Below are 19,968 nucleotides of genomic sequence, written 5' to 3'. Positions count from 1 at the left end.
CCGTTATGTACATGTGTATGGTACCGTTATGTACATGTGTATGGTACCGTTATGTACATGTGTATGTACCGTTATGTACATGTGTATGGTACCGTTATGTACATGGGTATGACACCGTTATGTACATGTGTATGTACCGTTATGTACATGTGTACGGTTTGTATAACATGTGTTGTCTCATTAAGGGCTAAACTATATTGATCATCTTAGATGTACACGGGGTTCCATATTTTTAAAAAAATAAAAGCAAAATTTCGGAATCTCCTTAGTGTACGAAAATGAAATTAAAATAGAGTGTTTCTTATACCAATATAGGGCCTGTCTTACACTAATTGTAATTTCGTTATAGTCTTGTTGAATGCAGGGACTTTTCCCCTTCATGTACTTTTATGTCGCATATTCAGTGTAACACTTGTGTACAAAATGTCCTTGTCAGAGCCCTGTTGATTTATTTCCCTCTTATTGCTAAATGGTTTTCAACCCTTAAATAAACCCGTCCGTGTAGAAAGGGAAATACGTAGAAAATAATTGAGTTTTGAGTTACATGAACTAAACAGAGGCACAGCCATTAGAAGAGGTCCTTATAGACCCTGATAGTCATCATTATAACGCAGCCAGCTTTTGATGAACAGTCTTACGTTTCTTTAAGTGGCGTCCGTCACAAATGTATACAATGGTCTTGTAATGTACATTTCAGCGATTTATTTCTCAAGACTATCAAAATGTAGATATCTTGCAAAGTTTAATGGTAAATCGGTTATAAAATATGTAACTTTAGATTGTATATGATGAATTTTTCCATATATTAATTACTAAGTGCAAAGAGGTAATTATTTTTGTTTTTCAATCTACTAGCATTAAACTTTTTATATCTATATTGTTAGAAGAATGATGTGCATATCTATTTTATGCAATGATTAATTTCTGTTACTGTGATGTCAACTGAAAAATGGAATTTAAGTGAATTTCAAGCGTAAAAAGGTCAAGTTTAACACATTGTAGCTCAATAACAATACTATGACCCCAGTTTTTCTTTTTAATTTCATAATTCTTTTTCAATGTAGAAATCAATGATATCTTCCCAAAAATTGACAATACTACAAATGTCAGGATCGAAACTCTTTAAATCAGAAATTAACTGACACCTACATGTACAAATTGACTAGTTAGAGTTTAAAACAGGCTGACTAGTCACGTGACACTAAGTAACCTATCCAATAAAATGTGTACAAATATGTAAAAACACTAAATATGGCCAATTTTTTAAAACATTTACGTTTCCAACTATTTTGCCTTTGATCCTAAGTCGGATAATTGATGACAACATGAAAAAATCGCCAGTATTCACATACAAAAACCTACAACTGTGAATGTACAGTCTGCGGCTGTCAATTATGGGTAATTGTATTTTCATTGTGTTTGCCTTTGATATCTGTACAAATTGTAATGACAGCTATTTTCTCATGAATGCGCTGCAGTTGTGAACGATACGCGTATGAATTTTGATGAATGTAGTACGTCTATTTTAATTTCTGGGGTTTTAAAAGTAGAATTTCAATATAAGAAACTTTCATTTAAAGAAAGAATACATCAAGGTTTGAAATGAGACATACCAGCATGCCTCATGAAACGAGATATTTCAAAAATGATGAAATTCATTTCTTGATTTAAAATCCGACTAAATGCATTTGTACCTATATGACATAGATTTCACCACCAAGTATACCTCAGGTTTTCGATGTATCGATAGGTCTGCAAGGGCTTGATAAATCTATGTACATGCACCTTGTAGCCTTTAAACTAAAATTTCTATAGAAGTCATTGCAGCTCTAGTTTACTAATCGTGTGTGATGATCGAAATTTTCTGTAGAATTTCGTGTTCCGCTTTCGTGTTCACTGCTGATATCACAGTACTGTACCATGCTCCATTAAATGTCAACCCAAGTGTATTATATCGATACATCATTCCCAAGCCAAACGTAATTATGAAACATCACTAAACGTTCTAAACGTTAAGAACAAGACAAAATGACTTCCGGCCACAGAGAATCATACATACACAGTGTCTGTCTTTCATGCAGGTTTAACTTAGATTCTGATCAAGGAAGGATAACTCAATGGATGTAAACGATGAAACACGCAATGCACTTCCTTGTATATCACCAAGGGCACGTGAACAGTTTCAAATTCAACCTCATAAGTGCTTTCAAATGGAAAATAGTTTAATAATAAAAATAATATATTCAAAATGTATGGTAATACCATTTATGATCAAATGAAACCAATATTACGTGTATTTACAACAACACAACAATAATATATACCTGTATTTATAAGAAAACAATAATGCAAAAATTCAATCTGATTAAAATCAGATCCCCTATCCGCTCCTCTTTCGTCATCTTGTCGCTACACGATGAAGAATTTCCATAACTTATACAATTTTAAACTATAAATGATGTGATGCAAGGTGAAAATAACGAACAGTGATCAATCTCATAACTCCTACAAGCAATACAAAATAGATAGTTGGGCAAACACGGACCCCTGGACACACCAGAGGTGGGATCAGGTGCCTAGGAGGAGTAAGCATCCCCTGTTGACCGGTCACACCCGCCGTGAGCCCCATATCCTGATCAGGTAAACGGAGTTATCCGCAGTCAAAATCAGTGTGCCAAGAACGGCTTAACAATCGGTATGAAACACGTCAGACAGCATTTGACCCAATGCGAGGTTGTATTGACGAACTAGATCGTTATAACGACCATAGAATTTGCGAAATGCTGACTCCAATCGAGACTGTTGAAATCCCTGCACCATCAACTTGTTTGTCAGTAGCTTACCTCGACTCAAAAACTGACCATACCCAGAACAAGCTCTTGCATATCGAATCAGTTGATATATATAAACACCATATGCAGGCGATAATGGAATATTGCTACATAAATGTGGGAAGTTGATGATGGAGAAGCCGAAACCACCCCGTTTGCCATACAGTTGAGCCGTCAGCCTGCCGTCAACGTCCACCCTCAATAAAATATCTAAGCACGAAGCAGAAGTGGACGACTCCGTGGTGTCCTCCATCTCGAGCCCACAGGGACACACCAAACCGACATATGAACGAAAGCCAGGTCAGCTAACAAAGGAGCACAAGTCGTGCCCATGATGTAAACTATATTACAATTTTTATGTATCAACACATTCATAAGCATGTATGCGTCGAATAAGTTATTTTAATTTAGAATTGAATATTTTGTATTAGATTTTAATCATAGGTACTATCCCGACTCCTGATACTATGCTGATATTATCATTCTTTATCACGTATGCAATGTGAACCAACCCATAAAATTTTTAAACATTTCTTGCAGAAAATAAAGTTTTTTTTAAAAATCTATAAATAGTAAGTAATCTAAAATACTATGGTGGGAATTTTATATTTAAATAAACATTTGATATAACCTCTACTTGCATGTATAGATAAAAGATATGGCGCTAGCACTCTACTCGTTTTTAAACGATAAGATTGATAATTATAATTGTGAGACATTCTGTTTTTAAAAACAACTGCTAGATAAAAAATTGGGAGCACTAGTTTCCATCATAACACTGCTGGGTATAGTCCAAGCTGATTATCTCAGTTACAGTCCTCATTCCCTCCTAACACGCGATATCCTCATCAACCCTGCCACAGGTGTGTAACCGGAGAAATCTATCGACACCTAATGAAAAAACCGCACCGAACCGGGTACACTTTACAACTCTTACGAATATCATTTATCTACACTCTGTAGTAATTAACAAAACATCCGATTAACTCTCCTCATGTTTCGCCGACATTTTCTTCCTTTGCTTGTCTGTGGACTTTTAGTGTGTCTAAGTAATAGTTCAGTAAGTATAATCATTACAACTACTAACGTGCTGATACTAGTGTATCTATTGTGTAGTCACACATTATTCAGGCTTCAAGATGCGATGTACAGATGCAATGGATAAAAATAGGAGGTATGTCATCCCCTTCTTGGTGAGAATCAAGTGTACATCAGAGGGTGCCTTATAGTATTTACAAAGTGGGTAACGGATTCTACATATTTGGAATTAGATAAACTTTTTTACGAAACATTCAATATCAAGATACATTGTATATTGACTACGGTAAAGAAATACCAAACATTTACCGGTGTACACTGAAGGTGAGCATTGAGCAGTATGTCACTAGTTTAGCGGAATTAAGTCACATGTCGTAATCTAAGTTTCTGTAAATACATGTGCAATTTTTGTTTGTACGTGTATGATGTTTTAATGTCCCAATTGAGAACTTTTCAATCATGTAGAGCCGCAACTTTTGAACTATGCATGGTGCTCAAGGCCGTAGCAGTTCTTTATCGTGCCAACGCCTAAGACGACATCGATTCTCCGTTTTTAACTCACCTGAGCTGAAATCTCAAGTGAGCTTTTCTGGTCGCCTGTTGTCCGTCCGTCTGTAAACTTTTCACATTATCGACTTCTTCTCCAGAACCACTGGGCCAATTTCAACCAAACTTGGCCAAAAACCTCCTTGGGTGAAAGGCTTTCAAGTTTGTTCAAATAAAGAGCCAGTTTCCCTTCAAAGGACGATAATCGCAAAAATAGGGTAGGGTCATTTAAAAATCTTCTCAAGAACCACTGGGCCAGAAGAGCTGACCTTTACGTGACAACTTCCTGACATAGTACAAATTCACGTTTGTTAAAATCATGACTCCCGGGGTAGGATGGGGCCACAATAGGGGGTCAAAGTTTTGCATGCGAATACATAGGTACATGTAAACTCTTTGAAAATCTTCTCAAAAACTACTGGGCCAGGATAGTACAAATTTACATGAAAGCTTTCTGACATAGTACAGTTTCAAGTTTGTTAAAATCATGACTCCGGGAGTAGAATTGGGTCACAAGGGGGATCAAAGTTTTACATACAAATATATAGGAAAAAATCTTCTTCTCAAGAACCAATGGGCTAGGAAAGTACAAATATACATGAAAGCTTTCTGACATAGTGCAGATTTAAATATGTAAAATTCATAACCCTCGGAGGTACAATGGTGCCGCAATAGGGGATCACAGTCTTACATACAAATATTTCAAGAAAATCTTTAAAAGTCTTCTGATGAAGAACTACTGGAGCAGAAAAGTTTGCATTTATATGAAAGCTTCCTGACATAATGCAGATTCAAGTTTGTGAAACTTATGGCCCCTGATGCATGGTAGGTTGGGGCCAAAATAGGGATCAAAGTTTTACATGCGAATATATCATAGGGAAAATGTTCAAATATGGGCCAAGGTGACTCAGGTGAGCGATGTGGTCCATGGGCCTCTTGTTTAAGGTCAAATCCAAGCGACACGTGGCTTTCACGTCAAAAGCCTGGCGATTGGGAAAAGAACAGTCACTTTCTATTTCTAACCACTAGACCGGTATATTATATATTTGTAACATGGAGGAGAAAAAACATCAGGTCAGACAGATTCGAACCCGGGATCCCTAAATCTCAGATCACGTGCTATTCCACTTAAACTATCTGTCAACAGGCGATGGAACCCGTGTGACCGCAACATGTGACTGCTAATTGGATTCATTCAACCGATCATTGATTGACCATGATGATAACAGTCTAACGATATCGTACGGTTAATGACCTTCGTAGAGGTTGATATTTTCGCAAAGTTTAATATCAAGTTTCTTTGACTAATAATTCTTGTGTTTACTTCTCATTGTTATCTACAAAATATTCTACTTAGAATGATACCACGTGATTAATCATAATTCATCATGTAGACATGATACAATATCACCAACCTCGCGTTTCTATCATTAGATCAGATGAAATGTGTATTCTTCTATTGTCGGTGTTGTGATGTTGGTTGGTACGATAGATTGACCATACATCAGCATACCTTTACCACTTACTGCACTGTGTACCGTTAAAATGCCTGTATCTGTGTAACGTTCATAACAACAAAAGGTCACAGCTATTGATCATATGGCGAATTTTTTTTTTGAAAATGCATGAGCTTATGAAATGCGGTATACAGTAGCTGCAATAATGTAGCCTTCTCCGAGTGTTTCACTCCCGCAACATTTTCGATCATTCTAAACATTTGCTGACTTTCTTTACGTAAATAAAATGATATTCTGTGTTTCTTAGTCAATATATAAATTTACAACCTGCAACTTACGATTTGTGAGGCTCTATTCTACCGTTTTCAACAATTTCGATATATTCCAATTTTTCGATTCATATTTGTGCACCATGTTTGCTGTACTGAAGTTTCAACTTCCGATTGTCAAGTTAATTGCACGTAGCATATGCCATATAAAGTAGTATTTACATAAATGGAGAAGTACGGAGGAGAAAGCTATTTCGTCGGTATTAAAAAGATTCATATGTAATATCGAACAGTGGAGTGTAAATTCTTTCTGCAACCACATGATTTTCCTTTCTTTGTCGGAGTGGATCGAATAACTACATTTTCGCGCAGATTGTCAATGTTTAGGTTTTTCAGTAGATCCACATACGATATCTCGCAATAACAAGCATGGCGGAGCAGATGAAGAATTTTGCAAGCTGTACATGATGTTTCATGAAACACACCTTTATTAGACATGCCCAAGCACAAAGTTGGTACTCCTTTAGGTGTAAACAGCATTTAAGGCTAATACACGGAGCTTATTATTGGTTATTCATCAATTTATTTTCCACCATTACGGAGATCCTATGGAATTGTAGCCCTATCCTAAAAACGTCAGAATAAAAAAAAAAACCGGATAGGGCTACGTTATTGCAGCTACGGTCTACAGCACCATATACACTAGATCCTGCTACTGTAGATTATGTCGACGTGAAGCGATTGCAGTTCATATATTTATGCATTCATTGACTTATTTTATATAAGTAAGTAAGTAAGTAATTTTTATTTAAAGTCGGAAAACTATATACAGGTAAACAATAAACATGAGCTAAGAGCTCTTTAACCGACTATATAGCATTAAAAAAAAAACAACCCACAAAGCACTAATGATATATAATTGCATGCATAGACATAAAAACAGAAATTTGAAATAAAACAGGACGCATACTTGTATACAGACATCACAAGTCATGCATATATATACACATATATACATATATATATACATTCTACTTTCATTTCTAACTGACACTCTTTTATATAATTCATATAGTCGTCGGCAGACAGAAACTATAAGATATGGGAAACTGCAAAAAACAAAATTGGTTCTACAAAGTGGAGTGTCCAAAATGACTGGAGAGGCAAAAGCGGTTACGTGAACAGGTGGAAGTGCAATCTTTTCGTTTATGACGTCCTTCTGAAAGCCAAAGCAGAGGTACCATCTAGAAGGTAGACATTTAATTCTATCACACAAATATCTTTACATTCGAAATAAAGTTGTTTTGTGCTACGTCGTGGCTAATAATATACCGGTTATATGCATATTTATTATTTCATACCGCATGCGGAAGGTCGGGGTTTGAATCTCGGCCGCGACAGACCTAAGTCGTTAAGGTTGAATGACACGCCTGGTGTACCGATTCCTCATACATTTATAGAAACATGTAATAACCCCAGATCACAAGCGTTTGTCGTTTATTTTTCACAATTTTTTAAATTCATTTTTTAAAGAAAATTGAATTTCATCAATTTTCAAGTGCATACTCCAGAACTCTTCATTCTGTCTTTTGAGATCTTCCTGTTTACGGTGTTTGAATTAGAATACAACAATACAGTATTTTTAATCATCATATTTTTTATTATATCAGGAAAAAAGTCTTTTTTTAACATCAAAATTCAATTTCTTGAAAACTGGTGGCTAAATCTGTACCAACTTCTGTAATCAGAAAATGAACATGTATACTAACGATATGAAAAGGTGACATTGAAAAAAGTTTCTATACAGTCATATATAAAAAAAAAACTTTATAAGAAATGTTGGTTTTGAACTTCCGGGTGGAAGAGTTGTCTTTCCTCGAACAACCAGGTACTTTTTGTAAGAAAATTATACAATTTGCATATATTTTCGTCCAAAAGCCATAAAATCTTCTTTCTCAGATGTGTGAGAAACGACACAGGAAGAAAAATTTACAATGTTATTGTAAGAATAAACTTTTTTGTATAGAATTTTAGTGCACACCTGAATTAATCTATGCATACATTTGCATATGAGCAATGCAGTAAAAATAAAATGTATTTGCTGTTATGGAGTATACATTGTAATATTGTCAACATAACAGGCTACAACAATAGGATAAATATTTAGAAGAGAACCTGAGGAAATAGAAAAATATATGCAGGCAACAATATCTAAAACAAAATAAAACAAAGACTATTTGATGGGAACTTTTAGTGACTGCAGTATTCTATTTAACATTATTACTATTTACCCGATTTAGATGTCCATTCCATTACACTTAAGTAAAAATGGTCAGGAACAATAAAACAGGCTGTATTTACATTTAGCCCCCTAATCTGTCATGACGTTCTCTCTTTCCTTTTTTCATTCATTCTTTATTTCATCCTAAAGGAGATTTACATACAACAAATATATATTAGAAAAATAAACATCACATAGATAGTATATAAGACAGAAAAATTTGGAGAGTATATATTGTGAATACATGTTATAGGTAAGTTATACCACAGGAACTCGATGTAGAGAAGGAAAAAAAATTCTCACATTGTACATTAATATACGTATATATGAAAATATACACACATGTGCACACATCTATATTTACATATACACGTATATGTTCATATGCATAACCAGTTAACTTGTTGGGCACAGTGTGAAATACGACATTGAGATATCTAGACTGGGCAGTTACATTGGTTTGCAATTGTTCGCCTATGGTTGAATTTATGTAGCTAAACGAGACATTCTGTAGTACCAGGCTGCTGCATCCCTTAATAAACGAAAGTTAAGGAGATGTAAACTGGAGGATTGTTCAGAAAATGTAAGGCCTGGCAGAGACCTCCCACCTAAAAGAAACGTATATAGGTCACGATTGCCAAGTACACACAACTCAGCGGATAAGTTACATGTAATATCAAAATTTTCTACTATTGTTTGCCACCAAGCTTCTCTAAATACAAAGGTTCCTTTGCATGCTGTTGAAGCATGTTCAAATACATTTGTAAAAACACGATGACAAATTGTACACATTCCTGGCAATCTGATTAAAACCAGATCCTGAGATCCGCTCACTTAGATCGCTACACTAGGATCTGACGTAACCCCACATAGGGTCATGTCCGCATGACCTTTCGTTAAGCCAATCAAATTGACCCTGTCGATTTATATCAACGAGTAATTTTTCTCCCATGAACCTTTGCGTCATTATTTACGTTAGAGATGCAATAAAAATGGCTGCGCGTTTGACAGACGACTGCACACCTGCCAAAACATGCGATTTAAACAACTTCTATATTCTCTGTGGGTTTTCTTTCATTCAAACGCTAAAAAATCCCGATGGAGTTCACAATTCAAGGAAAATGGCTGGGATTGTTTGGTTTGGAAAAAAAACATATCGCATCTAGATGCGACGTCACAATGCACCGTTTACGTCGACTGGCGTTATATTCCTCGCGTTATTTAAGTACACCATCTTGAAAACTATTCAAATCGTACCCGTCCCTACAAACTTCCACCAGAGTTCGTTTGCTCACAAACCAAACTCTTCCACTTAGGCATTATGGGATAGCGATTCCTTAGGCCGCGTATACTGTGACGTCACTGTAGAATGACGAAAAAACATAACGTCAAACGTAAACAACTTTCAAAACAAGAACGTAAACATCCAGTTCATTACTTTACACAATAATTTGAACAGAGTTTCCCTACTTTTTAATGATCTTTTGATCATTTTATGTTTAAAATAAAATCCATACTTTTATATCAATGCTCTTAATATTAATATCTTCAAACTTTTAACTGCGAACTACTTCTTTAGTGTTATTTGCCTGCGTGATAATCGCGGACTCACAATATACAGATCTGTATATTGTGGTGCGTCACATAGGAGAGGTCTATTCGTAGGTGACGTAATGAGGCCTCGACGGGGAGTTTGCCCGTCCCTATTCATACATAAATCGGAATTCACAATTAATTTAATTTGGGTATATTTCATATCGTACGTTTTGTTGTTTGAATGAACGGAATAGATTAGGCATTATTGCGAAAGTTTAAAATTCGTTATGCGAGAATATACAATTTTACAGTGTGGAATAAACTTCGTGGGAGAGAGATTACAGCAATTTGTTTACGAATTACCAGCAACCGCCTAAATAGCCATCATTGTCTGTATGGCGCAATCTGACTGACTGATAGTTCTCATGAATATTCCAAGCGAAATGTCATGCGGACATGACCCCCTATCGGGTTATGTCAGATCCTAGTGTAGCGATCTAAGTGAGCGGATCTCAGGATCGGGTTTTAATCAGATTGCATTTCTGGTGGAGTATCGACAAGACTCCAGAGTTTCACTATAAATTCACAAAGTTGAACTTGTGCATGTCAGTAGGAATTTTCCAGAGCAGGCTGGGATTTCTACTTTGGGTTATACATCTGAAGAGTGTGAATTCAGGGTATCTGCGTATACGTGCTGATCTAGCTTCTGAGAAATGGTTGGATACAACAGAGTTTACAGTTCTTTTCCATTCTACTTTGGTGAGAAACATTCCACTTTGGAGATATGAGTGGAGATGTATTTGAAGGCAATACTTGTTGAGGAGATCGATCACATCCGGTATGAACCCATAATGTTTGTGTTTTGGAAAGTCAATGTATGAAAAAAGACGGTTAAGAAAGATCTGTTTAGTGAGATTGTTTGTTTCCATCCGACATAGGCGACCAAAGAACTGTAATTTTCGTTTGTCTATTTCAGACACTATTGGCATTAGTCCGAACAGTGTCTCACACATGTCCGATCGTGTTTATTTGGGGAAATTCATAGCATGTTTACAAATAACGTGCTGAAAGATGTTGAGGGAGCGAATATCTTTTTGTCTGAGATCACATCATAGTTCACTTCTGTATAAGACGCCAGGAAGAATAACTCGTTTATACAATTTGGATATTTCAAAATAAAAAAAAAGCATTGTGAAGAAGTTTCGAAATGTACCTCTGGATCCAGCGAAATTCAATTACAGCATGGAGACACGTCTTTCAAATTTAAGTTTTGATGCGATATAATAATGACCAATGGAATTTTAAAAAATGTTAATCCTAAAGTTGGAGCAGAGAATTCTACTAAGTGTTTCAGTGATTTTTCCGATATCTGTGTTGATTAAAATTAAATTTGTATCTCTTTGACAAATGTATTGTCTTGCTCTTATTTTTAGCCTATCTAATAAATTATTGGGTTTACCTGGCACTGTCCAATAAGTTGACAATTACTATCCATTATTTTTAAGACTTATTGGACGCCTACAGGTAATCCTTTCACTACAAGTGGACTTTTATCTATATAAAAGCCTAAAAGGACAAAGGATTGCGTAACAAAAATGTTTTTAAAAGGGTTTCCTTGAAATACACGGCATTATAAAATCATGTGCACTTTATACCTTCGTTTCTTAAACAGTCGCGGTAGCTTGGTGGTAGAACGCTCGCTTCGAAACTTATGGGTCGTGTGTTCGAGCCCTGCAGATGCCATTACCTCATCAAACGTAAGATGTAAACTTTTGGTTAGTTCGATCTATTACTCCTTCGCCAAATACTCGGCATTTAGAAGCGGGAGTCACGGGTCTTTAGGATGTGACCTTAGAAGCGGAAGTCTTGTGTCACGGCAGACGTTGACATGATAATTAAGAAATAAGATATCATTTTTGAATGTTTTTGGGATATGCCATGAAGTTGGTCACGTGATCAAATCCTGGGTTATAGTGGATTTGATCACGTACCAACTTCATGTCATATCCCAATAACATTCAAAAATGATATTTTATTTCTTATATTTATATTTTCTATTTTGATTTGTGTTCTTACCGAGCTTCCATAATTATGTAGCAGATGACCAAAATAACGATCGTAGAACACAAAATATAGTTCGTAAGAGTTTTATCGAATAAAAAATTAGAAACAATATCAAAGAGAATATAAGATATAGATATTTAATTGAAAATGTTAAAAAGACGAAACAAGTGTAAAAATAAAGGTAATTTAGAGCGTAAAGTTAACTGAAATGACAAGAAGAGCGGAGTAAACCTCATCCGAGGTGTGATTTGGTCGCGATCAGCGATGGAGAAACCGGCGTCGGTGTAGCTTACTACTAAGTTGAAAACGCAATTGTTGATCACAGATTTCGACAGAAACTCAAAGGATCTGAGAGAATTGATGGTGGATATGATGGGTCAAGTTAACGTTAAGCTCTTAGTCAGGTTTTTGGAAAGAAACAACGGTATGTTCATCGTTAGGACTCGCGGTTGTAGCCATGCAGGAGACGATTCAAGACAGTAGGACAGATTTAGACCAAGTGCAGGTAGGTTGCGTCTTTTATTCACCTTCAGTGTGTGTAAAATAAAATAAAAATGAACTGACGGAGTTTTTGTTCACTTGAGAGATTTCTGTTGTAGGATTTTGATGAAGACTCGCACCGGTACCCTGACATGAACATGTAAATTTTTCGAGCCTCGAAACCAGCCTTGCTTATAATCATGCCGAGTCAGAGCCGTGATGGAAGTTGCCAGGAAACAACAGGTTAACTTATCACCATGAAGTAAATACATGTAGGCTTATAACTCTGCCTACATGTTTTAACTTCCAATATCATAGAACTTGATTTTATAAATTCGCCATGCAGAAGTTGCAGACGGTATTTAAAACTGTATAAAATGAAACAACAGAACGATATATGTTTAATGTTTCTCTTTTATAAATTGATGAAATTCTTGTTTTTTACAAAATAAACTGTATGAATATCCTGCGGCGTTTATTTCTGTTATGATGTCATTGCAGTGGCGGATCCAGGGTTTACAAAAGGGTGTGCTTAGCCATTTTGGGTGCCAATCTGGAATTTTACTATTCTGGAATTTTACTCACACTATTTCTATTATTTTAATTTGTCGCGAGAAGGGGGGGGGGGGTCTAAATACCCCACTGCATTGCATAAGCAAGAAGCCAGGTGAAAATACAGGAACTGACTTTTGAAGCGGTGATTGTATTCATACGCAAGAACAAACTGATCACATGACCAAATTCATGTCACACGAAATTGACCATCAATTTCATTAGTACTGTCATATAAGGAAGTGCATTGGCAAATGTAAATATAGAAACTTAGCTAACACTAGGCCTATGGTAAATCACGATTTCCCTGCGCTTCTAACGGTATCGCTTTGTTTATGAACAAGATATTTTAGCACTCATATCTCCGTCAAATATGTCCCCTTCCATTAAGAGTTGAAAAGATAACAACTAAATTTACCTTCATGAAAAGACGAGTTCTGTTTGCAAGTTCCTAAGCTATTTATTACAAGAGTAAATAAGTTTTTACCGGAAGACAATGGAGTTTCACCGGAATTACCGCCATTATAACGATGGCTCATTTCCCCTTAAAACAGGTAATGACAGTTACATCGCCAAACCCTCGGCATCAGGTGTGAATGTCACGGGTCCTCGGAGATGACCTTAAAACGGATAACCTGTGTCACAGTAGGTGTGGCACGCTAAAGAACCCTCACTGCTCAATGGCCGTAAGCGCCAAACACAGACTTAAATTTGAAGCTCTTCACCGGTCTTTGTGACGTCTCTATATGAGTGAAAAATACAACGAACAATCAATATTATTTCATACCTATTATTTCATTCCTTACTAACTATAACCACACCTATGAAGAATTGTCAGCGATAGATATTACTGAAGAGTTAATAACCAGAATAATGGATAAAAGAATTTACCGGATAAAATATATAATGTAAAAAAAAACTTCTGTTGTTAATGTATATTTCTTATTGAACTAGATATATGTTTTAAAAACTTATGTCATCTCTGGTATAAGTTATTTCTGACAGCTATATATATATATATATATATATATATATATATATATATATATATATATATATATATGCATGCATGTATGTATGTATGTATATATATATATATATATATATATATATATATATATATATATATAAAGCTTTATTGTTACTAGTTTTTGTATTTTTGTTATTCAGACCTTGGGGACACTATCCCATTGGTGCCAACGCGTGGGCTAACCCTAGGTCTTGGTATGTCAGATGGACTGGGTGCTACAGAAGAGTGTCGGACAATAGGAAACGAAAAGGTGACGTCATAGCATTTCAAAGACGTGGTGCTAGTGGACACATGGGGATAGTTTCTACCTATGGCTTTTACATCAGTGCTGGCAAACACACGGTTACAGAAACGTCCATCAAGGGGTTTCTGCGAGGAAACAAGATAGTGCAGACAACCATCTGGAGATATACTTGCTAAATGCCTTCCTTTCGCTGCCTCGATTGGTGTCTATGAATAAAAATAAACAACGTAGAAAAACGCAAATATTTTTGTTGGATAATTTCATGGATATTTTTCTGTGAAATGTCATACATGGATATATGACATGTCTTTCAATATAACACAAGCTGGGTATTAGCACTCGGGCCCTTCACCAGAAGTTCTTTTATAAGTGGAATAAATTACATTGGTGATAACCCAAAACTTCGAATAAAATTCAGTATCTGAACCTACCTTTTTCAATTACCATTTAATACTCAGTCAAATCAGTACAAGAACCCATAATTTCGCATTTATTAAAAATTAATACTTCTATGTGTGATACAGTTTTTTTTATATTTTCCTACTCAGAACATTGCTAGGGGAAAATTCTCGTATATTACGTCAAAATTAACGTCAAAGCTGGTGACGTCGTCAGTTTGATATAGGGTTTTTCCGTTGAATATCTGCTATGGTAGATAAAGAATAACAATGGTCATATTCATGAATGGCACATTCTCAAATACCAGATTTAGTATTTTGGTGAATTTTCTTGACAGGGCAGATTTTAGTTAAAACCATGCTTATTAATTAACCCTAACCCACTTTTTAATAATTTTTTTATGTGAAGGGACATAGTATAGATATCACTAAAGGTTTTTGACTCATTTTGTTTTAGTCAATGCAATAATAATTTTTCGCCGCGTTGTTTACCTATCTAAAAGCGTAAACTTGTTAAAAAAATATTTTACACCCTGTAGCTAATCATTATGAAACAGCCAATTAAAATTTATCATCGTGCAATTTTTAAAACTGCATATTATGATATCGTGACTAGCACATGTTTTGTGTACACGTCCTTTGTCACTTGATTTTGTCAGATTTCTGCATGTTGCACGTTTTTCATAGGTCTGGGAATATGCGATAACTTTTGAGGTTTAACTTTCCTTTTGCAGTAAAAGACTGATGTACTGACCCATCTAAATGCGGCGAAATTTTAGAGGGTTATGTCTGAATTCTTCATTTAGTACCAATTAAATTACTGGCTTTGATTTTTGATTTGTTTATAATTACCGAGGGGGTCGTTATATCACCTGGGTACATCATTTTTCGGAGCTTGGGTGACGTTTTGATTACAAAATATTGAACCCTCACATCGGCTAATTAATTTATATATATATATATATATACATATACAGCACACGACACGAGTTTTATATACCCCACCGTGGAAAGACCACGGTGGAAAATCCACGGAGATACACCGTGTCTTCCGTGTTCCACGGTGTGTGTTATTTCCGAATACACGCAGCTGCTAAGAGCTTTGTTCTGGTCACGGGCGCCTTGCAGGAGATGTGAAAATGCGCCGCAGGCCAAATAATCAAGATAAGGGTGGAATTTTAAAAAAAAGAAAAAAATTTCAATATCCCCCCCCCCCCTGATACTTATATTGTTTTTCAGCATTTTGAGCCAATTAGAACGATACCAAACACTATATATTATGTTTTTAAGAAAATCTGGTTTTGAAATTTTTTCTTTTAGTCTTCTTTCTTCATTCTATGTTTAAATAATGCGAACTTGCAGGCAATTCCTGTTTTGAATGCGAATTAGTATATTCAGTAAATGAAAAACAGACATGTACAACATGTAATAGGGATATTCAATAATTACTCTCTCTCTCTCTCTCTCTCTCTGACAAATGCGCTGTTTAACATAATTACTTCCATCATATTGTGTTATTATGCATCTTGACAAATATAACTTGATCCAATATAGAAATTAGAGCATTGTCGATGATTAACAAATTGGAATTAATTTATCACATAATTAATTGAAGCAAAAATACAAACATCGAATGATTTATTTTTAAAATCCCTACTTTGATAGAGGTTTTCATAAAAAAAAAATGTTCATCGGGAGTGTCTGGATAATGCAATGATTTTTGTATTATAAGTATATACCATGCAAATTCCTAGGGTTTTTGTCGCAGTATAACTAAATTACGGTTAGCTAGTTTGAGTTTTGACTTCTTATGAAAAATGTGAAATATATTGGGTCGGCGCAATATCAGATCTAGTATAAAATCATGGGTATCTTGCGCCGACCCAATATATTTCACACTTTCCGCAAGAAGCTAAGCACTTCTGTTGATTTCAAATACACGGATTAGCTGACCCCCATTGTTCTACTGAGGCGAAAACCCCTTCGAATTTGCATGGAATGTACAAGTTATACACAGGTCATTGTTATAGTCATACATCATAGTACCGCTAACCCGACAAACCTTTTTTTTTTTATATTTTGAATAAGTTATTGAATGACGAAGTATGACCAAACTGCAGATTGAACTTTATAGAGCCCCGTGCTAACATTACTTATATATTTTTAATGTATCAGAAGGGGAATGTTGCCGGTTAAGTTGTGTAAAATTCTTGACAAGCAATAAAATAACAACAAAAATGTGCTTAAATTGTCCGATTACAAAAACCTTAAATTGGAACATGTGTGTGTGGGTGTGTGTGTGTGTGTAGTAGTCTGAAACTGTCTCAATTCCCCATTCCGACTTCAATTTCTTAAATCGTGCAGTGGGTAGTTCGCTACAAGCTACAAGGCTTAATCCTTAACTTTCAAGCTTTCAAATTACACCCTCTCCGATTCTACGTGCTTGTAATCAATATTTAAGGATGTAAATCCTCGGTGTGAAATGCAACCAATTCATGAAAAAAAGACTAATATCAATATAAACAGAAATGACTTAACGATTATTTGCTCTTATTCATATACGGTATCGATTATTAAAATCTTTAATTTAATCTTTAGATGCATTAGATAATGAAAGCAACAGAGAGAGAGAGAGAGAGGATAGCATTGGTAATCATTGATTATAACAATCATGAATGTATGCAAATACGGGAAGTTTCATACGTTCAGTATAAATCTTGAATACAATTTTTTGTTTATTAATTATCCATCCCCGTTCATTCTGATATTTTTTTTTTATTTCCCATATTGTTTTTTTTTTTTTGCATGTTAATTTTTTCGACTGGTCCGGGTTTGGACTAATGAATGAGTCCCCCCCCCCCCCTTCTTTAAAACGATGTTACGTGCTTAGCTGTCTATCTCCCTCTCATTCAAAAATAAAATAAATTCATGCTATATATACTGCAACATCATTGGATTTACTGGATAATTCTTCGATTTCTCCTTCATAATACATGTTAATACAAACGGACTATCTAGGCACCCCCCCCCCCCCCATCTTCGCTAGCCAAGATTATTCGTCCACAAAGGCACAGTTGACCCAAAACCCATTGCTAGCGGAGATGAGATGAATTTTATCCCCGTATTAGGTTATAACTGATCAAAACCTAGTACGTTTGTTTTACAACTTTCATTCAGAAGATGCGCAAGTTTGTGAGTTATTGAAAATACGAGAAAACGTCTGCATTTTTATTTCAATCGTTGTCAACTCTATACTTTGTGATATTTCAAGACTTCATGTACTCAATTCAATTTATTGGATCTCATAACCATTATGCAATGGTATACAAAAATATAAAGACAAAAAACTGTTATATATACATTTAGTAAATAATACGTGTGTGTAATGAAGTATTTATCAAGTTAGAAGGAAAAAAAAACGTGTTATTATTAATGTGAAGTATGGGCATTCTAGGTAGGGGAGCACATTTTATTTTATTATTTTCTTAATGAAAGTACGGGGTTTTCTGAAGGTTTCTTTTAAAAGTAAAGATAGTATTAATATTTATTTGTTTAGGTGATAAAAATTTGATTCTTTGCTCACATTGCTTCACAGTTGAGGACATAATGAAATTCATCTCCAATGTAAACATATACATGTATATAGCTGACCTTAATCACCTATTCCTAATTACAATGAAAACCTTACGTTAAAAATAAACCATTGTTTATGGTACACATTTCTTTAAACTGCTATTTATCAAATTGAAATTACTGGCATGTGATTGTCGTTGTTCATGACCCTTCTTTTATTTGGTGAAATTGTGCTGCACGTGCCGTGAAACAATGTACCGACGAGTGGTTGGAATAACACAGGTGTTTATATATTTGGGCGTTTCATAAAAAGGTGTGAACTTCTGCAGGGAAGTCTACATACGGATATGTGACGAAAACACCAACGTATCATTAAACAACAATTACAAGAATTTAATGATTGATAGCTAATTTCTAAATAATTAATGGGGTGGGGGCATGCATGCTGGCCAAGCGAAAAGGTTTTTTGGATGAATCATGTCGGAAATAATTTCTTTGTTTTATCACACGGAGATACACGGTGGCATCGACGGAGGTACAGGTAACATCCACGGAGATGCGCGGTGGCATCCACGGAGATCCTCCGTGGACTTCAATGTCTAGCTTGCGCAGAAAAAAATAGGACTTCATAAATGCCGACAATGTTAAAGGTCCACCGTGTTTGGGTCAAATTTGTTCCACCGCGTTGCGTGGGGAAATGGGGATGTGTGTTGAGTCCCTATATGTCCGCCTGCACAATATGTCCGCCTTCGCTATATGTCCGTCCAATTTTAGACCAAACTGTCCCTATATGTCCACCTGCACTAAATGTCCGCCCAATTTTGGACCAAATTGTCCTTATATGTCCGCCTGCACTATATGTCCGCCCATTGTTCCCCCAAAGAGTCATTATATGTCCGCCTACACAAAATGATGTCTTTCTTACTACCTTTTTTAACGAACTATCACAATATGTCCATCCATATTTTTATTCATTATTTCATTGTCGTTGGGTAATATTTCTTCATAAAACAATCGTCAAAACGAGTCTGCATTATACATGTATATGCATGTCAGCATGAATTAAGTTCGCTTTCAAAAATCTTCGCAATGTGTCCATTCTCGTAAATCCTTTGGCAATATGAATATTTAATGCATTTTTATATACATATAGGCACTATTATGAAATAATTGACCCGTAAAATAATCATAAAATAGCTCTTTTATGTCTAAAATGTCAAATTTACCAATCAATTGATTACTTCGAATTATATCATTTTAAAATGAATAACGGATCATCATACGTTTGGAAGGTTACAGGGGAACATTGAAAGCTTGGGAATATCTATAGATTAAAGAAAATTGTCTTTGATGTCTTCGTTAATAATCCAATTATCAGGTACGGAGTGGGGTGTCACGGACAGGTGCCCGATAGGGTGTGTATATACTGCACAGAGCAGGAACACCGGAAACGTGCTTACAGAGGGAATACTTTGAGGATGTCGCGCCGTTCTCTTGTCCCCATTCCAAATTCCGTTAATTGCATAGCGTGTGGATATTCGACACGTGATATCGCGAATTCGCTAATGAAATAACGCTACAGGTGTGGTGGGTTTTCCTAAATCGATAATTTTGCTGATCCCCGTCGGTTAAAGATGAAGAGGTGGTGAGTAGTATAAATATGGACTAA

General features: G+C 35.6%; 1 protein-coding gene across 1 annotated transcript; it reads left to right on the top strand.

The window, feature by feature from the left end:
• The first annotated feature begins 3,733 nt into the window (after nucleotides 1-3,733).
• LOC130046613 (uncharacterized) lies at nucleotides 3,734-15,556 on the top strand. The gene is made up of 3 exons (XM_056143042.1): nucleotides 3,734-3,891; nucleotides 7,217-7,392; nucleotides 14,225-15,556. Exons 1-3 carry the CDS (start codon nucleotides 3,826-3,828, stop codon nucleotides 14,502-14,504), a joined length of 522 nt encoding a protein of 173 aa, XP_055999017.1. The 5' UTR covers nucleotides 3,734-3,825; the 3' UTR covers nucleotides 14,505-15,556.
• Nucleotides 15,557-19,968: the final 4,412 nt, after the last annotated feature.

The sequence above is a fragment of the Ostrea edulis genome, chromosome 7 (genome assembly GCF_947568905.1).
Source record: "Ostrea edulis chromosome 7, xbOstEdul1.1, whole genome shotgun sequence".
Taxonomy (NCBI): domain Eukaryota; kingdom Metazoa; phylum Mollusca; class Bivalvia; order Ostreida; family Ostreidae; genus Ostrea; species Ostrea edulis.
This window is presented reverse-complemented; position numbering and strand designations above follow the sequence as displayed.

What these genes read in the sequence shown, in the direction of transcription:
- LOC130046613 (XM_056143042.1), top strand. Translation starts at nt 3,826, where the DNA reads ATGTTTCGCCGACATTTTCTTCCTTTGCTTGTCTGTGGACTTTTAGTG. An exon ending in TGTGTCTAAGTAATAGTTCA is followed by an intron (nt 3,892 to 7,216) that starts GTAAGTATAATC and finishes TAATTCATATAG; the next exon opens with TCGTCGGCAGACAGAAACTA. An exon ending in GCAGAGGTACCATCTAGAAG is followed by an intron (nt 7,393 to 14,224) that starts GTAGACATTTAA and finishes TTTGTTATTCAG; the next exon opens with ACCTTGGGGACACTATCCCA.